The sequence below is a fragment of the Centrocercus urophasianus genome, unplaced genomic scaffold (assembly GCF_019232065.1).
Source record: "Centrocercus urophasianus isolate 14NV4802_14NV808 unplaced genomic scaffold, USGS_Curo_1.0 seq_41, whole genome shotgun sequence".
In the NCBI taxonomy this organism is placed as follows: domain Eukaryota; kingdom Metazoa; phylum Chordata; class Aves; order Galliformes; family Phasianidae; genus Centrocercus; species Centrocercus urophasianus.
Genome location: NW_024884989.1, coordinates 4,506,118 through 4,527,125, shown reverse-complemented (window position 1 = coordinate 4,527,125; position 21,008 = coordinate 4,506,118). Strand labels below are relative to the sequence as shown.

The 21,008-nt window shown below is 48.5% G+C and overlaps 2 protein-coding genes across 6 annotated transcripts in view; one reads left to right on the top strand and one right to left on the bottom strand.

Moving 5' to 3' along the window:
- Positions 1-449, bottom strand: part of LOC122168238 (histone H3.3A) — a 1,746-nt gene extending 1,297 nt beyond the window's left edge. The window contains exon 1 of the mRNA XM_042833413.1: positions 343-449. The gene's annotated coding sequence lies outside the window, so the exon portion shown is untranslated. The remainder of the gene's footprint in view (positions 1-342) is intronic.
- Positions 450-3,739: 3,290 nt separating this feature from the next.
- Positions 3,740-21,008, top strand: part of UNK (unk zinc finger) — a 36,220-nt gene continuing 18,951 nt past the window's right edge. For all 5 annotated transcript variants that reach the window (XM_042833242.1, XM_042833241.1, XM_042833245.1 and 2 more), the window contains exons 1-3: positions 3,740-3,837; positions 19,264-19,473; positions 20,765-20,941. In XM_042833242.1, coding sequence (XP_042689176.1) covers positions 3,740-3,837; positions 19,264-19,473; positions 20,765-20,941 — 485 coding nt within the window. The remainder of the gene's footprint in view (positions 3,838-19,263; positions 19,474-20,764; positions 20,942-21,008) is intronic.

The following is a 21,008-nucleotide window of genomic DNA, read 5'->3' as shown; positions in this document are numbered from 1 at the left end:
CCCCCCCCCCCCCCCCTCCGCCGTCGAGGCGGGCATGCGGCCAGCGGCCTCCCCCGGGAGGAGGAGGAGGAGTCACGGTTCCTCCTCCGCCCCCGCTCCGCGTTGTGGCCCGACCGCTCCCCTCCCCAGGGGAAGCGCACTGAGTCACGCCACCTCCTCCTTCCTCCCGGGCCACCCCGGAGGAGCGGGGGGATGGGAACCGGCCGTGACTCGAGGCACGTAGACAAGGCCCGAACTATCCGCCAAGCTCAGGGAAAAAAAAAAAAAAAAAAAAAAAACCCACAACCGAGGCTTCCGAAGGCCGCGCAACACCGCAGAACGCGCCCGGCGTGCGTCACTTACCTGCTAGAGAAAAAGGACGCACCGGCGCCGATATCGCTACGCACCGAAGCCTGCGCTGCCCTGACAACAACCGACTCCGTCAGCAGCTACCCCCACACTGCGCCCTCCCCGCCGCGGGGACGCGGTTTTTATAGAGGGGGCGGCACACGGCGCGGTGACCTCACAATGCCTGGAAGCAGCGCGCCGCTCGATTGGCCGGGACCTCCGCCGGCGCCGTGACGTAATAAGACACAAAGGCCGTGCTCCTGTTCCTTGGCGCTGATTGGGTGCCTGCCCGGCCGCTGATTGGTTGTTAAAGTCGGCGGCTGATTGGATATTGTGAGACTAGAAGGGGCCAATAGACGTCGGGCGGGCGCTCTGCGCGCTGATTGGACGAAACGGGGCATGGTTTGGATCCTACCCTTTGTTGCAAAGCTCCACAATGGGAAGTCAATAGGAGCGGGGCGAGCGGCGGCGGGGCGCGGCGGGGCGGCGGGCGGCGGACTCCTGGCTCCCCGGACCTCAGCGGGCGGTCCCGGAGCAAAGGCTGCTCGGCCCCGCCGCCTGCCGGCCCGCCCCTCCGGCCCCGCCACAAAATGCCTTTCGCGGCGTTCGGTGCGGAGACTGCGAGCGGCGGGGCCGGGCCGCGCCGAAGGGAACGGCCGGGCTCCCCCCGGTCGTGGGGACAGCGGGGACACGCAGACGCTGGGCGCATGCTATGGGCTGGCTCGGCTGGTATCGGAGGAGAGGTGGAGGAGCTTGTTGTATGGGCTCGCTAAGGGACTGCCCGGTTCGGCACCGTGCAGCTCCAGCCCCATCGCGGCGCTTACAGCGTCCGTCCTCTGGCTTTATGAATGGGAGCAGCCGTATTGTGCGATAGGAACGCTGGCCACAGGATTTGGTTTTGAATCGGGGCAGTCCTACTGATGTGTTGCCCTCCAAAAGGCACCGCTACTCCCTGCCAGCGGGAACGTCACCCTGGGACATGCGTGTCCTGGGGGAGAGCCTGGTAGTGTGCAGATGCTGCAGCTGGGCCCCTCTGTGCTGCTGTTCTCCACCTCCCTAAAACCACATTTCCACTCACTTTGTGGGTTGTCTTCTAACTCCATAGCTAATTACAAAGTTCTGGGAAGTAGGAAACCAAATCCTTAATGCCTGTTGGTTGCATCTAGGAAGATAATAGCAATTAAGTGAAAAGTTGTATTTTGGAGGAGGTTGCTCCCTCCAGTTGTGCCTTACTGTATGCTGTTATGTTATTATATTCACAGCAGCTGCTGGGGGTGGAGGCAAGTCCTGCCCCCATGGTCAGGAAGAACAGGTCCCAAATGCCCTGCAGTTGTAGCACACAGAACATGGAGTGAACGCAAACAGCCACTCCCGAAGGTATCTGCACTGAGCGCGCAGATGCAATCAGGCAGACTTTGCATGAGGTTTTGCATCCTCCCCAAATGCCTGCATCCCTCAGGCCAATGCCTGGTGCAAGAGCAGATCTGTGGCGGCTCCGCACGTAGCGTTCTTTGCTTCTCCCCTTCCTTGCAAGTCGAGCAATGCGCTCCAACACGGTGCTACAGGAATGTCATGTGCAGCTGCTGGGGGGACGCTGCCTCACGTGCATCTATTTGGTCCCCAACCACCTTTGCAGGTTAATTTTCTTTTGGTCCTCGTGAAGAAAAACACGAATTACTTCTCAGAGACAAAAAGCGGCGCAGCAATAGGATGGCCCAGAAGGTGCGTAAACAGTCATTTGCATTCGACGTGGCTTGGAAAATTGAGATCTGAAATAAAGAGCTGCCCTTTAATCCGAGTTGTTCATGCTTGGGAAAAAAGAAACCTAGAAATCTGTTCTGATAGCTTCGTGTATTTTAAATTTGATGTTTGTAGAAGCGTACCATATTATTGCTGACGTGAGGGGACCAGAGCATGGTGTTTGTTATCAGGAGTTGAAAGGCATTGCTCCTCTGATATTTCCTCTCCTATTTCTGTTGCAACGATTGCTTACACTTCTAAATTTAGACACTTTTGAGCTTTGTTCTCTTGGAATTAAGACTGAAGAAAAGCTCTACGTCCCAGTAGGTTAAACAGAGGATGAGGAAAAGGCGTATGCAGCAAAGCTGAGGAGAGAAAATGAACACTCTGTGTTAGCAAAGATGTGTGCGCAGATAGAGGTAAGTGCACCCAGGGCACACATAGCTGCGTGCTCTGAGCACTGTCACCTGGCAGAGTGCTGCATGTTCCCGACTGCAAAACAGAAGACAGCTGAAGAGGAAGCAGCATCTGCATTGGCTTGTCAAGTAAACAAAAAAGCAGCACACAATGCCTGGAGTCAATGCTTTCCGAATCCCTCTGCTTCAGCATTAGCAGCTGTTTGTCGAAGGTCTTTTTCCTGCAGCTTCATTGCTGGTGGTGTTTGTGCATTAGACACAGAGGTGCATACACATAGGTATTAATTGAAAGACTTCCACGTATACTCTTCTTGAAAAGTTGCCCAACTTGATCAGAAGCTGTATAATTACGGCTGGACCTCCTGGGGAGGGGCGGTACATGGATGTTGTGTTGGTGGCATATGGCTGAGCCCTGCAGACGCAGGGAAAGAGCTGCCAACATCCCACAGTCGGTGCTGCACCACTGCGAGCAGCGATTCAAAGAGCAGTTTGCCTCAATGGCACAGACCAGGCCTGAGAGTTTATCATTAACACCACCCAACCCCTGCCAAAGGTTTCATAAACAAATACAGGTGCTTGCCATTTAAACGCTTGGTGCCCTTTACCATGCAACCAGAGCACCGGTGAGTGAAGCTGTCCCATGTGGTGCAAGGGATCAAAGTCCCAGCAGAGCAGCTCGGTGCTTCCTGTGGGGTGGGGTGCCGTTGTCCAGGAGGCTCCGTGTCGAGCACGGCCGGGCCGAGGCACGTAGGCCTGAGCTGACCTGGAGTCCCTGAGGGTTTTGTGTCACCTGCCCTGAGGTAGGCCACCAGCTGCTTCCCAGATCCTCCTCCTCACCTTCCTCCTCCTCACCTTCCTCTTCTTCATCTTCCTCCCTGTTCTCTTTCTCCTCATTTTCCTCCTTCTCAGCCCAGGCCCTGTCACAGGCCCGGGCCATGGGCCCCCACCGCACGGGGGCGCCGTCGCGCTCTACCCTGAACTGCAATTCCCGTCATCCCCCTCGCGACCGGAAGCAACTTCCCCCGCCGCCGCGGAGCGCCACTGGGAGTTGTAGTCCTGACTTCCGGAAGTCGCCGCAGGCCGCGTCCCGGGTTGGCGGAGAGCGCGCGCGCGGCCGGACTACAAGTCCCACCCCACCCCGCGCACCGGGGCGGCAATGGCGGCGGCGGCGCCTGCGCGCGGCGCCCTCCGTGCGGACCGCGCAGAGTGAATAATAAAGGTCTCCTCGGCGGGAGCGGCGGCGGCGGGTGGGAGGCATGTCCAAGGGCCCGGTAGCGAGCGGCCCTGCCGCGACCGGGCCGGCGAACGCCGCCAGCGCGCTGCAAGCGCAGCCCGAGAAGCCGCAGCACTACACGTACGTAACGAGAGCTTCCCCCGCCGCCGCCGCCCGCGCGCCAACACGCGCCTGACGTCAGCGTGCGGCACGCGCCGAACCCCGCGCACCGCCTCGCGCCGCACCGGCTGCGACCGGCCCCGGGCGGGGGGGGGAAGGGGGGGGAATGGGGGGGTTGGAGGGAGAAAGGGGGGCCGGGCGGGGAGCGAGGGGCGGGGGGAGCGGATCCCCCTTTTCTCCCGCCCGCCGCCGCCGCTGCCGCCACGCCCGGCATGCACCGGGGCCCGGAGGGGCGGGGGGCCGCGTTCCATCGGGCTGCGGCGGGGCCTCGGTGGGATGCGGCCGGCTGACGGCGCGGGGCGGGGGCTGTCAGCATGTGGGGGCTGTCAGCGAGGGGCTCGGCCCTGTGATGGGTGTCTTTTGGGGGAAAAGTCGGCTGTGGGAGGCGGGGCGGGGGTGTGTGAGGTGAGCCCGGGCTGTGCTGGGTGTTGTGTGTGCACTGAGTGCTCTCCCAGGGAATGGCGTAGGACTGAGGGCTCTGCTGACCCCGCTGTGGGTCCCCACTTATGGGGAGAGGTGACTGAGGAGGTCAGGAAGGATGAAGGGAGCTCAGGTGTTGTTCCGTTGGAAGAATAAAGTTAGAGAGCGTTTGTAAATCAACTTCCCTCCTTGTTCTCCTTGTGCTGCACACCTGTAGGGCAAAACAGCACGGATCTCCCCTGCTTCTTGCACACGTTGGTGCCCCGGTGCAAAACTGAATTCAAACTCTATCAGTACAGATCCGTGTGCCTCCTGTAGGGCTGTCAGCTGCACACCCAACCTGGGCTGTGCACAATGTCAGGTCTGCCGTAGACTGAGGGTGGAAATCCTGTGGTGATCCTTATGAAGCTGCAAAGCACAGGTCCACAGGTGGCTTTATTTCTGGTGGTTAAAGTTTGACAGCCCTATAGGAGTGAAGGAGGCAGAAGTGCATGGATGCATTGGGTCCCTGGACAGGGAAGTGATGGTCAAAGTAAAAGGGAAAGCCCAGGGGAGATGTGAGATGTGACACAAAAATAAGGCTGCGGGGACATCAGGTAGAGGGAAATGGAGATGGTAGCATGGCTAAGCATGGCTGTGGAAGGAAGGATGTCAAAGATCAAGAAAGAAAGGGTGGAAGAAAGCTTAGGAAATAGAAAGAGAAGGAGGAAGATTTGGGACCAAGCAGCTGAAAAGGACAGAGGAGGAAAACAGCGCGCTGTGGAACAAAGGTGATGGTGTAATTAGCTTTATTTCCGGAGGGGAAAAGCACTTATTTGCGGATGGATGCTAAAAATAATTCAGTGAAAACAGTTGGAAGAGCGCTTTAACCATACGTGAGAGATGGGTTTGGGGCTGCAGAGCGAGCCGTGCTTTGGGAATTGTGCAGTAGGTCACATCGTGCTGCAAACTCCTCCTGATAACATATGGGAACTTACTTGGTGGTCGTTGATGTAAAAAAGTTGTATGTTGTCAAAATGTAAATATTTTCTTCCCCCCCTTTTTTTTTTCTTCTTTAAATGTAGTTTGTTTCCATAAAGTGACACGAAGGTTACGAGTTGTAAACTCAAGGAAGCTTAATTATCTGCATGCTTTGCTGTTCCCTGGGGACAGGCAATCTGGTACCGTGGATCTCTGGGAAGTTTGTGTTGTATTTATTAGGAATGGTTCCAATTTCTATATTAGTGTCAATTTCTAAACTCTTGGTATTTGTGTGAGATTTTTAGGTAGTTTGTAATGCAGTTCTATATCTTGTCTGGAAGCCTTTGCTTATTCTAGATGTGCAACAAAATAAAAGCTGGACAGAATAGAATTACTGATGATATCCCACTCCCTTTGGTGCAGTTTGCTCGCAGAAGAGGAATCTTAAAGCCCCCTTTGATTACGTCCTTGCTGGCTGTTGCAGGGTGTAGCTGGATGCTCCTGGAGACATTCTGGTTCCACGCTTCCCTATTGAATTATGAATGTTGTATTTCACACCTGAGGATCTGATATTCTGTTTGTGGAATTCAAGTGAGAGACTCAGCAGCTGCTGTTACACTCACTCGGGTTATTGGATCACAGGTCTGCGTGGGGCTGTTCCTTGTGATCCCACAGCTGCTGGAGCAGGATGAGCTCTGTGGGTGCCACGGGTGCAGAGCGTGGCTCGTTGCTCAGGTAGCTTTGGTCTTTGGGAGATACACTGTGCAGCTTAGCAGGTCGTGTGTCCTGGGAAGTGGGTTTGCTTTGGGGATGTTCCATCAAACCTCAGCTGCTCATTGACTCGGTGCTGTTCTCAGCTCTGGCTGGTTGTTGCAGCTCATGGTTGTTGCTGCGTGCATCTCCGTCTTTAATGTGTTATTACAAATGTGAATAGAGGCTGAGTTCAAAGAAACTGAAAGTAAACCATCAGTCACTCAGTGCTGTAGGTGCTGAGCGCCGCTGTAGCGCTGGGTTTTGGCACACTCTGTCCATTTGGCTGTCACTGTTGTCATTGGTTTTCAGTCAGAGCAAACTCATTAATTGTGAATTATTAAGGCTGTATGCTGCTCGGCTGTTTATTGATCACACAGAATTTAGATAAGTGCAAGCAGAACAGTGCTTTGTTTGCTGTGCATTCACCTGAAAGTCAGACAGCTTAATAACTCCGCAGGAAAGGAGATGTTCAGGTGATGACGAATTAATCCATTCAGTTAGAACAAAGCCAAACAGAAGTGCATTCATTCTGGTCTGTTAAAAATGCATGCATTCAAAAGCAGCATTGAAAATATTCCGAGGTAGGTTATAAACTCCTGGGCACATTGGGCAGGTCATCCCTACTCGTGATAATTCTTTTGGGTGTGCAGGTTTTAAATACGAGCTGCTGTCTTGGGGACAAACGTGCAGCTCCTGTATCGCTGCAGGCTGTGCCTTCACTCGAGGTCTGGGCCTGAGAGGGCATCCCATCCTTCCTCATGCAGCAGCAGCAAAGCTCTGTGGATGTGCCTTTGCAGCTTAAAAGGCAAAACCTTGACTTCTTCAGGAGGGGAAGGAATTGTGGGAAATTCCTGAAGGATTAATGCCATGTACTTTGTGCTCTGCCTGCATCCACAGGGTTGGTTGTGAACTGATGGTAGAGGCTGCTGGGCTGCACTCACCAGGGCTTTATCTTGCAATCTTTTTCTGCCGGGCGAAAGGAGCCGTGCACTTGAGCTGTAAGTGGTGATGAAAATGAGGCTGATGGAATGTTGTAACTCAAATTAACTTTGTATCCAAGGCGTTCCTGTGTCTGCCTGTTTGAGGAGCGCCTTGCCTAGTGGTTCTCAGCTTTAAGTAGGAACTCGGATTACAGCAGTGACAGAAATGCAGAATGAAGAAGAAATAAGAACAGCAAGATCACAGATGGATTGATTCCAATGAAGAGCTTGCAAGCGAAGCCTTACCTGTCTCAAAATCTTACATTTAAATTCCTATTCAGAAGCAACAAACACACCTGAAAGCATTTATAGTAGCAGAGAGCAATCCTTATCTTCCTATCAGTGGACAGTGTTTGATCGCTATCGGGGCAGCACAGTGTGGCTGATCTCAGCTGTACAGACTGGCTGCCTGTGGAAATAAAACCAAAACCCAGGTGTGAAGTGAGCACATTGTCAGTCAGTGCTTTTCTGTACGTGGTTTGCTCTTCTAGGACCCTTAGCACTTGCACTAAAAGATGTGTGCTGTTAAATGATGCTTTGATGTGCCTGGGCTGGCTGGTTTTTGCAATGCAGTGAGGAGGTTAAGTCTTAAGAAATCGGTTTTAGAAGCCTGTGGGCTTCTTAACCTAACAAAACTCTGAAATAAGTGTTGAGTCTGAGTGTTGCCCTCATTGCTCTGCTTTTCCTTAGATGAACAAAATGATATGGACTTAGGCAAGCATAGGATCTATCTGTTGTTTAAAAAAGCTGAGAGTAAATGCATTGTTAGACTTCAGAGCTGGTGGTAGAAAGCACAGAGTGAGCTTCTAAACAAGGGATTTCCTATTGGCCTGCTGCACTGCTACCTGTGAGCATTGGTGTATCTCATCAGGCGAGCACAGGCTGCTGTTTATGAGGTCTCTGAAGTTCTCTGAACACGAGTACACTACAAACTGTTATTAGGAAATACAAATAGTAACAGGAAGTTGGAAATATAAAGTACTGGAGCATTAACAGGAAGGGCTGCACTCACAGTATGTGCTTGCTGTTGAGTGCATGCACTGGAGCAGTCTGCAGCATGAAAGTCTGCATTTTGGGGTTCTGAAAGCTGACAGCTTTCCGTGCAGCCGTGCTGTGTGTTGCTGTTTAATGCATGTGTGGCTGCTGGAGGGTATTTCTGCATTGTCTCAGAGCAGGACTGGGGCACTTAATGATGGGGTAGTTTTGGGGATCAGCGTTGGCAGGGAATCGTGCCTGATGTTAATGCATGTGGCTTTATTCTAAGGAGAGCTGTCAGTCTCCAGCATTTTACTTCCTTTAGACTCCCCAGAATAAGGCTTCTGATTTCCTATGAGGCACTGGAACATGCAGCCACCTTCTGACAGAGGTTCTGACCGACGTTTTATCTCTTACTGAGAGCCAGAGATGTTAAATTGAGCATAGCCATTAGGACACCAGCAGAAGGGGAACTTGCACAGAGTTTGTTGTCAGCTCGCTGTCTGTTGGCCAGCACTGCAAATGGATCTTTGTAGAGATCACTCTTTTATTAAGAGTGGTTGCACCGTTGATTACAGTTAAGTAATTATTTGAACCTCTTTTTATCATTGCATGCCTAGAATTTCTTTTTAGATTAAGAAATGCATCTTGAAAGGAAAATAGTTTCTTGAATCAACACCTGATGAGTATCTGCAAAAGTCTGAATTGGATTCGATATTGTTTTACTTGTTAATCTTCATCTTCCACATGTCACCACAGTTAATAAAGAAGTAGTCAGCGCACACCCAATGTGCTCAGAGGCAGCTTTTCTCCTCTTCATTTCAATCAACTGGGAGCTTTTATTAATAGCACTTTAATGTTACCATCATAACAGGAATAAAAGCAGCAGATGCCTCGGGGCAACCGTGCAGCTCTGCTGCAACAAAAAGAGTTTGCACGTTTAAAATATCTCGAGTGCTACCAGATTAGTTGGGATATGGATTAGTCACACTGCAGAGCTGTGGCGTAGCCTGGGGTTTGGCTGCTCTTCCCTGCTTGTGCTGGTGTTCATCTCAGTGCTGCTGATGTACCTGGTGTGAGCGCAGGCTGGCGTGGCAGTGCAGTGCTCTTTTGGACCTGCATCTACGTGCAGCTCTCGTGCAGTGTGGGAAGAGTCTGCTGGGCTGCAGCAGGCACGACTGAAGTATGATGTGCTGAACGGGGAGGGAAATCAATGGGATGGCATTGATTCTTTAAAATTGGCCAACAAGAGCTGGCTGTTATCTTTGTGCTGGCACGTGTGTTACGGGATGCGGGTCCGTGCCTGCTGGATAATCGCTGTGTTTTGTTTCAGACTCAAAACAGAAAGTGTCTGTTCACAAACATAATGCTTTCCGGGGAGCTTTGCTGCACATCTGGTTGGCACTTCATCTGGAGAGAAGCAGATCCCATTTTGTGTTCAGATTCAGGCTGCTCTGGATAGGCCATCGTTCCTCGTGGAGCTTTGGTTTTTTGTTTATGGTTCAGATCTTCAAACAGCGATGCACCGTCTGAAAGCTGCCGTGAGGACGGGGCTGCAGCTGATCTATGAGCTGCATGTTAAATCACAAAGGCGCTTGGCATATCCAGGAGGGGGAAGGCTACCACGTTGATTTCTTGTGCGGCGCCATGTTGAGGGATAGCCTGAAAAAGGCTCATAAAAATCTACCATGGAAAGCCTGAGCTATGCAATGGTTTGAATGGAAATAAAGCTTTGTTTCAGATTTTTGCCTTTGCGGATTCTTGCTTGCATTTTGTTTCAGGGAGCTCTCAGAGCAGTAACAGTGCTTTTGGAGGAGCCCAGCCCTGTTCCCAGCCTCCACAAGTGTTTCTGCAGTTGCAAACTCCGGCTGGGCTTTGTTGGTGATTGAATGAATGGTGAGAGATGTACCACATGAAAGAAGTTGACTGGAAGCTGTTATTTTAATTTTTACAGCGTAGGACATCCACATACTGTTCAGATCTTAGCTCTTTTTTAGTCTAATCCAGCAAACTTGATGAATATTAACTCCATATGAACTCTGTGTCTCAGTGGGCGTTCTCCATGTTTGGGATAGGCTGCAAGCTCTAAAGCCCACAGATGGATGTGTTTGCTGGGTAATTAGCAGTAAAATATTTGCTTGTATTTGAGATGTGTTTTAGTGAGAATTAAAGCAGGTGTGGACCTTTAACAGCATATATCTGTTCATCTTCAATACGTTCGAGGTTTCCTTGCTGAAATAGCTGCATTCAACCCACGTTTAGTTGAGAAGCACTTAGCATCATACAGTATCCCAGGTTGGAAGTGACCCATGAGGATCATTGAGTCCAATTCTCATGATCTTCAGTACTAACACAGATTCTGTAAGGAAGGAATGGTGTGCAGGTAAATGGGTGCAGAGCAGAATCCAGCCCACAGAGAGGGGAGGGTTGTTTGAATTGGGGGTGAGCTGTGCTTGAAAACAGAAGCTTCCTTTAGGCACAGCCGTGTTGTTTCCATAAATTAACAGTGTCAAGTTGGAAATCTGATGTTTAAACTTGGGGGGAATCGGGTGTGTTTTCAAAACGTTGCCTGCGCTGTCTGAATGCTTAGTTAGTGCTGAGGCCGTATCGAATAATTCACGGCCAGCTGATTTGGAGATCAAATTCCATGAAATGTAAATGTCAGCTTCACGTTGAGTTCTGGATCCTGCTGAACGGCCAGGCTGGATGTGGCTCTGGGCAGCCTGGTCTGGTGGTTGGAACCCTGCACATGGCAGGGGAGTTGGAACCAGATGATCGTGGTGGCCCTTTTGTGATCCTATGAATGGCTTTGAAGGCAGTGTGTCTGAAATGCACTGTGATTACATGTATGCATGCGCCCATCCTTGGATTGTTTAAATTACTAAGGTGAAAGCTCTTGTGTAAAGAGACAGTTGGATTTGAAATGGGTTTTATTGTTACGGATTGGACATACAGCTTTCATGGTCTGCTGGTACAACAGGTTTCTGATTTTTATTTTTTTTTTTAAAGAGAGCCAAAAAAAGACTCTAATTATTCAACTCCTCTGGTTTGAATGACACAACTCCACATAGCCCTGCCTGAGGGGTACACGACTCCAGGGAAGCAGAACAAGCGTCTCTTCCCCTCAGCCTCGCAGGCTGTGATGTGGTTGTAACCCAGTGAAGCTTGCATCTTGGCTGCTGGCAAACGGGATGTGATCAATGAGCACCGATTTATTATTGAATTAACTCAGAACTGAAGGCCTCAACTTGCTTTCATCATCAAGGCAGAGCGTTGGTGAGCTACCCGAACTGCAGCGTAGTAGTTCTGTCAAAATGAAGCCATTTTTGGCTGTAATTCTGGAAAGCAAACCGTGTTTTGCCTGAAAGTGGTACAGGGCTGTCTTCCTGCGATGCCTTGGCACCATGCTGTAGGGTCTCTTTGTTTTTTCTTGTTTTCTATGTATAGACAAGAAGCAACTGTTGGATGTTTTTCTTCTCATTGTAGAATTTCATGCAAATTTCTGGCAGTTGCCAGTGTTTTATTTTTAGAATGCACGTGGTTATTTTCAGCAGTCAATTAAAGTGCTCATCTATAAAGTGATGGTGCTATATCATTCTTTCCTTGCAGTTTAACTGAATTACTTGCATTGTTTTCCACTCCGTAGCATGCTTTGAAATCCAAACACGCAGTTGCAATAGCAATCATGTTACAGCTCAATGAGACTGTTGTATGTTTTTGTTGGTTTTCTATCTTTAGCTTTCTGTAATCTAGCAGTTTGTGCTTTACCTTCTGTGACACGTGCTGTTCTTTAGCATTTCTTCTAGGAAGAAGTTTTTCACCCAGAAGGTGGTGAGGCACTGGCACAGGTTGCCCAAGGAGGCTGTGATGCCCCAGCCCTGCAGGCATTCAAAGCCAGGCTGGATGTGGCTCTGGGCAGCCTGGGCTGCTGGTTGGTGGCCCTGCACACAGCAGGGGGTTGGAGCTGGATGAGCACTGTGCTCCTTTGCAACCCAGGCCATTCTCTGATGATTAAGCTTTGAGTTCAGCCACATCAATCAGGTGTCCAGGAAAAGGAAAACTTGAGTGCTGCCTACCTATTCCTGCAGCAGAACTGAGGGAGCCAGCACAGGTGGTGTGAGCTATGGGTGCACACACAGTCATCTTGGCCATGGAGGTGCACAGTGAGTTATATATGGACTCCAAATAAATAAAAAAAAAACCTCCACAACAGAACAAGCCTGACTTCATGCATCTGTAATAAGTCTCTCCAACTTTCACTTTCTTTATTTGCCCTTAGACTGACATTATTGTCAAGCTCTAATGGAGAAGGGGAAATCTAACAGCCTTCAAGTCACACGGTGCTGTCTGCTGTGTGACCTTTTTCCAGTTGATGGTTCAATTTATTTAGGTGATAAAGAAAACACTGGGGCATGTGAAGTCTGTCTTCTTGACAGATGTGAGCTTACTGAAACTTTGTCCTCATCCTTTTCTCCTTCCCCACGTTCACAGACAGCCCTTAGTTTTTAGAAAGAGGTCCATATATTCTTCTTTGGGGTTTAAATGTTTTCTAATCTTTTCAAGGTTTACAAAAGTGCAGCTGGCTGTCAGCATGCAAAAAGGGCAGCAGTTGTTGGGATGTACTGCAAAGGAAATGTCTGTGTTTTGTGTCAGGTGATGCACAGCAAAAATCCCTCGTGATACGGGGTGTGAGGTTGTAGAGAAACAACATTATGTGGGTATTTTTGTCAAATGGGGGATATCATGGGACTGTATCAGAGCTGTGGAGAGCCACAGCGAGTTGTAAGGGCTGTTGGTAATGCTTTGTCAGGAAACTTTCCCTGAAATCACGATGAAACTGTTCAAGCTTGCTGCTAAAAATACTTGTTGTTGTTTGTTTGATGCTTAGCAGTGATCAGTGCAACGCTCTATTTCTGCAGTAGGTTACATCTGCTTGTAAGGCATTGGGACCCTGTGGTGGCCAGGAGCAGAAGCCCAGGGCTGGCAGCTTGCTGACCTCCTTGGCATGCTGAGGAATTCCGTAAAGGCAGAGCCTTGAGTCACCCTGCTGGTCTGCCAGGAGATGTGTAAGGCTGCTGCAGGGAATTGTGAGTGCAAAAGAATTGAATGGCTTTGCACAACGGCCGTTCTTGTCCAGGAATGCCTTCTTTGCCCTAAGAGCAAAAGCTCCTGAGCAATGTCAGAGCTGCATATCGTATCGTTTTTCCTCGATCAATAAGGATATGTTAAACAAAAGGTGCATTAGTAGGGTTTTTATTGAGTATGCTGTTGGAATAAGTAGATTCTGTCATGCACCGCTGGCTCATTTCAATTGGAATACCACAGTTCAGTAAAGGAAAATAATTGAGTCGTAGGTTTCTTACTTAAAGTGTGTTAGATATCATCTTTTGTAATAAAATTTTATGAGGGTGAAATGAATTTAGAGAGCTGATTAAATAGGGACAGCTCTTTTCCTTTCCCTCTTGTGTGGGGTTGGCTCTTTGAGCTTCACAACAGCAGTTTGGAAAATATTTTCAATAGATAAGCCTTATTGAATTAGAAACATCTATATCTGCTGTTTGTTATTTTCTCCCGAGTTTTGCAATGCTGCCTGCTTTGCAGACAGCCTGTTGGGTAAGCATGTTGGGTTCACTTCAGATAATTTTATCAGTGTTAACACAAACCGCTCATTTAAACTTTTGAAGCAAAACTGGTAACGTATTTTTTTTTCTCCCTTTCCTATGCTGAATTAGGAAAACTTCCTGCAGCTTGCTGTCTGAGCAGTCGGATGCCAATGGGAGTTCCAGTGAAGAGCAGTGAGCACTGTCATTCAGGCAGCAGTGTCCAGAAAGGTTGGCTGTCTGCATGAGCAGTGAGCTGGGACCGTGTGAGGCTTCACACTGAGGTCTGTGGCACAGCCTTGTGCAATGCTGTCGGGAAGAGCAGGATGTGGCTGGTGTGAAAGTGCCAGCAAAGAGCCCACGGTGTTTCCATGTACTTTGATGCCAATAAAATTGTATTTTTGCTGTTATGATCCTCTGTTAGGAGAAGCAGAGAGGCAGGACTGAAAGAAAATGTGAGCATTTTCTTCCTCATCTCCGAAATCTTATCAGGAAGCTTGATGTTTATTTAAAACAAAACAAAACAAAACAAAAACTAGCGCTCTATTTGCAGACTTCTTGGCAAGATTTAACTCTGCAGGGCTTTTTTGGAAAGACCAGTGCAGTTAATCCATTATACATAACTCAACTAGTGATTCCCATGCCAGCAATGAAGTGCAAGCATACGTGCCAGGCTGGACTTCCCAAAAGCAGCCAGACTTGGGCTGATTTCTTAGTGTGCCCTGTGCTGTGTCCTGGAGTGGTTCCTCACTAGAGCTGCAGGGATGGAGCCCCATGGACACGAGGCACTGCTTCCAGCTCCAAGCCACTGAACTCTTAGAAAGCTGTCCCTAGCTCTGGGCTTACACCAAAATAAACAGCACTGGAACCAGGTGCTATTAAGGGTGTGTTAGTGCTGTGTCATGGATGTAAACGCACACCCATGAACACGCCAAATCTAGGTGATACCAGACTCGATCTTGCTATTATCCTACTTTTACAGGCACTGTCTTAGTCAGGATTAGCCAAACAATTATCTAATGGTTGTCTCTGTGGTGTCGTCCTGCTGCAGAGGATTTAGATCCGATTGATTAGCCTCAGTGCTCTCTTGGATCCCCGAATGAATTTTGGCAGGGAGGGAATTGACAGTGAGGAGAAAGGAGGGCTGCAAAGGAGAGGAGCTAGCATTGAAAGATTGCAAATAGGACAGTGTTAGCATTATGGGAAGAACAGTGATTTGGAAGAGTCATTTTTTTTCTTCTTTCTTTTCCATCTTTTCTCCCCAGCCTTCCTGATCCCTCTGCTATAAAGCAGAGATTTCTCCCTTGGTGTCATTGTGAGTCTTCCAGTGATTTCGGGGAGCTCTGGGTAGGGCTTTTAACAAAGAATTTAGAGCTCAGCTGTCTTCAGGCATTCCCAATGCACTTTCCCGAGTTGAGATCACACCAATGCATGCATGACTTCAGGAAGTTTGGCAGAAAGTTTGCAGCCCTGGATGCAGGTAGCCCTGTGCTGAGCTGCCTGGGCACGCCGGGTGCAGCCACAGCCAAACAGCAAAGCTGCAGCATTGAGCATACAGCAATGGTGAGCAAAGCAAGGCTGCAATCACTGAGTTTGAAAATGAAGCTGCTCAGCGTTTCTTCAAAACAACTTTTTAGTTTTAAAGTTGTTTGGTGATGTTTGGAAGGGTGTACGTATATATATTTTTTAATTTTATTTTTCAGCTTCCTCTTGCTCTTCTTTGTCCCTGCAGATCCCAGAGCAGCTCAGTCCGTGCAGGCAGAAGGGAGCAGCCTGCAGTGCTGGCTGCAGACACAAGCACTTGCTGTGCTGCCTGGGGAGCAGAGCTGTGCTGGCAGTTGCGAGCAGTTGGCGGTTCTCCTACGGCGTAAATTACAGGGAGCAATTATTGCTCTTTCCCACTTCCCACCCCAGAGGAAGTGGAATGATCTTTTATCCTCCCTAATGCTTCGCCCCTCCTTTAGCCTCTGGGAGTTCTCAAATTTAGTTTAATAACTTCTCCTCTTGTCTTCCTAGTGAAATAAGTCTTCATTTCTAGTTGTGTCCATCCTGCTCAGCTGCGTGCTCGTTTCGGCCTGGTGACTTTGCTGCGTGTTCTTCTGGCCAGCTGTGGCTTATTTGTTTAGAATTGCATTTGTCTTTGTTGAATAGGAATCAGAAATGATAAGCGTTCCTCCGGGAACCTGGGTGTTGCTGTTGACATAAAGTGATATCAGAAGATCAAGCTATGTGCTTGCCACTTCAAAACTGGAGCTTGGAAATGCTACATCCATGCACATACAAGTGGAAGTGCTCCTGAAGTGACTTGCAGAGTACTGATGAATCTTCTGTCTTTTAAAAGTAAATACAGGAGTAACTGCTGTATGAAATAAGGGTGGGAATGTCTGCCCCTCCTGTGTCTTCGTGAGACCTTTAGAGAGAAGTTGAGAAATGCAAGCTACAGTTACTAGAGTTCCCCTTCCTGCAAAGGCACGGCGTGGGGCTGACGTGCTGTGAAATACGTACTGCTGCTCTACATGTTTGAAGGGTTGTTCAGAAATTCCTTTTCTCAGCTCTGTTGGGAAAATACCTGCAAGGACCACGTGCACTGGGAGGATCTGTGTGTTTCTGTTTGGAGCCTTTGCAGAAAGACCACTGAAATATTCATAGCATTCTGCTCTGTGAGCCATCAGTCGTGCAAAGGCTGTGTATCCTTTCTCTGCTCCCAAAGCAAGTGGGTTGGACGTCTTTCATATATTTTAATACAGAGTGGTTGGTTGAGTGGCCTGTGTTCTCCCAAAGGAGACAAAACTCACTTCATCAATCAAGAAAACACAGGGCTGTGAGGCAGTTTACCATTCAGGCCATTGTGGAGAAGGGTAATTTGAAACGTTATAGTGGGCTGAGAAAAGAAAAAGCTGAAGCAGTGATTGAAGGGCTTGAAATGTGTGAGTTAATGTGGCAGTGCTGGTTTTCCTCTGTTGGGCTCCATGGTGGATGATGGGGTGCTGGTGGGGGCTTAGCAGCACCTGTTGGCAGGCCTTGCTTTGAAATTAAGAGTGAGAGATCATTTGTTTAATAGACAACATTAAAGAATGAGTTTCTGATGAAGCAAGTTAGGTGTTAAACACTTCTCAGGTGAGCCATTTACTTATGTAATTATCTCTCATTTACATTATAATAAATGTTTCTCCAGGGAGTTTAGCCAATCATGAAATGCAATTAATTTTCAAATGCTCTTCAGCATCAATTGACGCTCCAGAGACCCAAATCCCTCATCAGTGTGTGTGTTTTTAACCTCACCAGCTAAAAGAAGCTGTTTCAGCTTGGCTGATCGTGCAGTTTTAGTGTTTCTTTTAAGGCTTTTCTGTTTCTTCCTTTTGTGTTTTGTTTTTTAATGGTATTTCATAAAAGCCCCTCTCTTGCTAGAGCACTGGAGTGTTGGGCTTGATGCTTTGTACCTGGGTTGTTAGGGTCTGATGTCTCCCCTTGGTTTCCAGAGAACCAGAGACAGCCAGGAGTTGGCCTCAACAGTCCATGTGGGTCCCTTCCAGCTTGGGATGTTCTACGAACCTCATCTCTCCAAGGGCGTGCATGGAGATGTATGGGTAGAAGGGAGTGTTTGGTGACCTCGCAGTGGCTCTGCAGAGCAGTCTGAGATCATACTGCTGAAATTTCATTGAATCATCAGAGAATCACAGAATGGTTGGGTTGGAAAGGTCCTCTGCCACAAGCTGGGTGCCCAGGGCCCATCCATGGCACTGGGTCTCTCCAGGGATGGAGCACCCACAGGTCTGGGCAGTGCCAGGGCCTCACTGCCCTCTGGGTAAAGAATTTCTTAGTCGCACCCCATCTGAATTTCCCCCCAGTTAGCTTAAATCCATTCCCCTTCTCCTATCACTATCTACCCATGAAGTCTACTTAATTCACTTTCTAACCTAAATGTTGTTACAAGTCTTAGTGCACTGGTAAGACAAAATAATGTATAGAATTCCACCTTCTAGACCTGTTCTTGGCCCAAGAGCTTGGAGAGCTTTTCAGGCATGAATTAATTTTATTACAGTGTTCACTTTTTAAATGAATTATGCTCATAGTGGGGAGCTCCCATTTGAACCAAGTTGGCTTTTTGAAAGTGAAAAGGAACCCAGCAGTGTTGTTAGCCCTTACCTACCCCGTGTGAACCGTGTGCTGCACCATGTTTTCTGGTACTGAGCTTTAGTCCCTGTGCAGCTGTTGTTGCAGGGCTCCTGGTCAGCCCTCAGCCTTTGTGGGTAGAGGGCAAAGCATAGCCCAACTGTTTGGAGGTCGAGAGGAAGGAATGCTGGCAAAATCCACTGTAGGAATGCTCCTGCCACTGATATTCTCTCCTCACAGCAAACAAATAAAATCACTTTTGTTGGATGCGTGCATTTTCCTGAGGCTTTCTTATCAGCCAGGCTTTCTTGTCAGGGGTAAGGGGAGAAGGATGCTTTATTTATGGATGTTGCTTTCTGAATGAGTCTAGTATGCTGCCGTCTGTAAATACATCTTCAGGCATATTTCCATTTATTTAGAGCCATGAGAGATGGTATCTTGTGGGGATGAATACTTCACAAATTCCTGAACTGTGTTGCATTGCCTCAGAGTACACATATTGCTCCGAACGAATCCCTGTCTGCTCTTACACCACCCTGTTGCTTCCAGCAGGACCCCAGCACTTCTTCTGCCTGACAGATTGCCTTACTAGGCACTTTAAACAGACCTCCAAAGATAAGAGCCCAGAAGATGACTGCTGTGTTCCCCCTGCGTTGCTCTTGGAGCCTCACCTGGTGGGATTTGGGTCCTCCGGCCATCCCTGCGTTACCTACAGATACAGCTGATGGGTTTCAGGCAGCGTAGGTTTTGTAAGCACCTCCACTCAGATCACAGTCAGATCATCGTGTTGATCTAAACCATTTTGTAATCCTCTACAATCTGGGTTTAGAGGCTGTTATTAGTGTCACAAATAAAAGCTTGTGGCTTCTTTAGTTCTCGGGATGAAAAGAGGCACGTACTCTCCAAGAGTGACATATGGAAGTGAAGCAACAGAAGCATCCAGGAGGTGAGGTGTTATCCCCTCCTTAGGAATGAGTCCTGAGGTCACAAGACTGCAACAGAGAGATGGATTGATGTTATCCTTGTGGTTGATCGTGTGCCTGAAGGAGGAAATAAGATAAACCAGGTGGAAAAGGGAGGAAAAAGTTTCTTATCTGTGTATTTATTTACATCTTTTTCTCACAGTAACTTGAAGCTTTAAAGATGGAAGCGTAGTTTGTGTTTGTTTGTTTTTTTTTTACCTGGGCATATATATCTCTAAGCAAGGCAAACCCTTGTTTCCCCAACAGGTCTCCAATTCAGAGCTGTGTGTGGTTGGAAAGGGGCTTAGGAGTTGTACGTTCTCACAAGCTGTTCCCAAAGTTGGTGTAGTGCCTCTTTGCAATGATTCTGAAAGGCGCCATAGGAAGTGATTTCAGCTGCCTTTAGCACTGATGTTTGGGCTGACCAAGCTGGGCACTGCTCTGCCCCTCACAGGCAACCAGCAGCCTTTAGCACTGGACGAAAGCATGCTGGGTTCAGCTCAGGGCTGGGTGCTGCTGGCCTGGCATTGACTCTGCGGGGAACTGAGTATCGCCTCCAGCCTGCAGCCCCTGTGATTCTACGATTCCTGTCCTGAATTCCTGTTTTTGCCTTTCTGTCTGCAGTTACCTGAAGGAGTTCCGCACCGAGCAGTGCCCTCTCTTCGTGCAGCACAAGTGCACTCAGCACCGGCCCTACACTTGCTTCCATTGGCACTTTGTCAACCAGCGCCGTCGCAGATCTATCCGCCGTCGGGATGGGACATTTAACTACAGCCCTGACATTTACTGTACCAAGTATGATGAGACCACAGGAATCTGCCCAGAAGGAGACGAGTAAGTGAAATCTGCACCCTGCTCTGCTGGCATGAGGCTTTTGGGATCAGTCCAGGTGCTGATTCCAGCCAGGTCCTGTAGAGATGAGGCAGGTCAGCAGCAAAGCAGCTTTGTAACATACGTAACATGAGAACAAATGTAAAAACTGTAATAGCAATCCATGTGTGCCAGGCCTGTTGCAGTGATGATGGCAAGAGGGAAGAGTTTGTTATGTTGGGTCATCCCTAGTCGTGAAGCTGGTAAGCTGAAGTGGAGCAAGATGCAAATGTATGTGGCCATTTCCAGCAATTAAAGGGTTAACCCAGTAGTACAGCTTCACCCACGTGACAGATATGAAAGATAAATAGTGTAGTCAAACTGTGGTCAAATATAGAGAGTGTTTTATATAGAGATGCTATAGAAAGATGGAATTTCAGTTCGCTTTCTTTGTGCCAGTACAAACACACACAGAAAAAAAGGCTCTTTATTGGGAAAACAATATTTTTTGCCCAATTAAGTAAAGTTCTTGTGGCTGCAGCAAAATGGAATAAATCCCCAGCCTGAGGCCTCTTTCAGTGCTTTCTTCCTTGTTACAAGAGAGCTGGAAGGGACTGGAAATACAACATTTGGGGGCTTTGGCTTCTAGGTCACTGCTTCGTACCTGGCTCAAACTCAACCAATGAAAACTGATGCTATCTCGAAACTGCTGGCTTGTAGTGTTGGCTTAATACTGCAAATACGAATTTCACCTATTCCATCTCGTTCTTTTTGTATTTCTCAATGTAAATGATACTTTCTCTGCCTCAGAGGGGGAAACAAAACATGAGTTAAAGTGGTGGGGTTGTGATTCTCCTTCCTTGTCCCATGCTCTGCACGAAGGATGCATCTGGCTATAGATAGACTGTTGCAGCCCTGTAGGAGTGCATCAGCAGGAAGCAGTAACAGCGTGAAGTGTAGATGGGCTGCTGAGGAAATGGTACATGCCATGTGATGTCCCTTCAATCATGGCTAGTATATCAGAATGCTTTGACAGTGTCCTTGCTCTTTCCAGATCCCTGGCAGTTACTAGGCTAGAATAACAAGCTGCTGCTGGCTTAGTAATCCAGTTGTCTGCTTGGGAGGGAAACCATTGTATACTATGCAGTGACAGATTTAAGGGTTCTGTGTAATGTTGAAAGGCACAATATAGGAGAGTTGGCGAAAGTATGTCAATTTACAGCATCCTTTATCATCACTGTGTCTTCCAGTAATGTTGAGTTCACTAGCAGTGTGACTAAAGTTTGGCTTTTCTTCCCTTTCTCCTGTACCTCAGATGTCCCTTCTTGCATAGAACTACTGGAGACACAGAGAGGAGGTATCACTTACGCTATTACAAAACTGGAATCTGCATCCATGAGACAGACTCCAAGGGAAACTGCACAAAGAATGGAGTCCACTGTGCTTTTGCTCATGGGCCCCATGATTTACGCTCTCCTGTGTATGACATCAGGTTAGTGGAGCTTATAGCTCTGAATGAAAAGGGTGATTGCTATGCTCAGATGATTGAAGGATCGTAC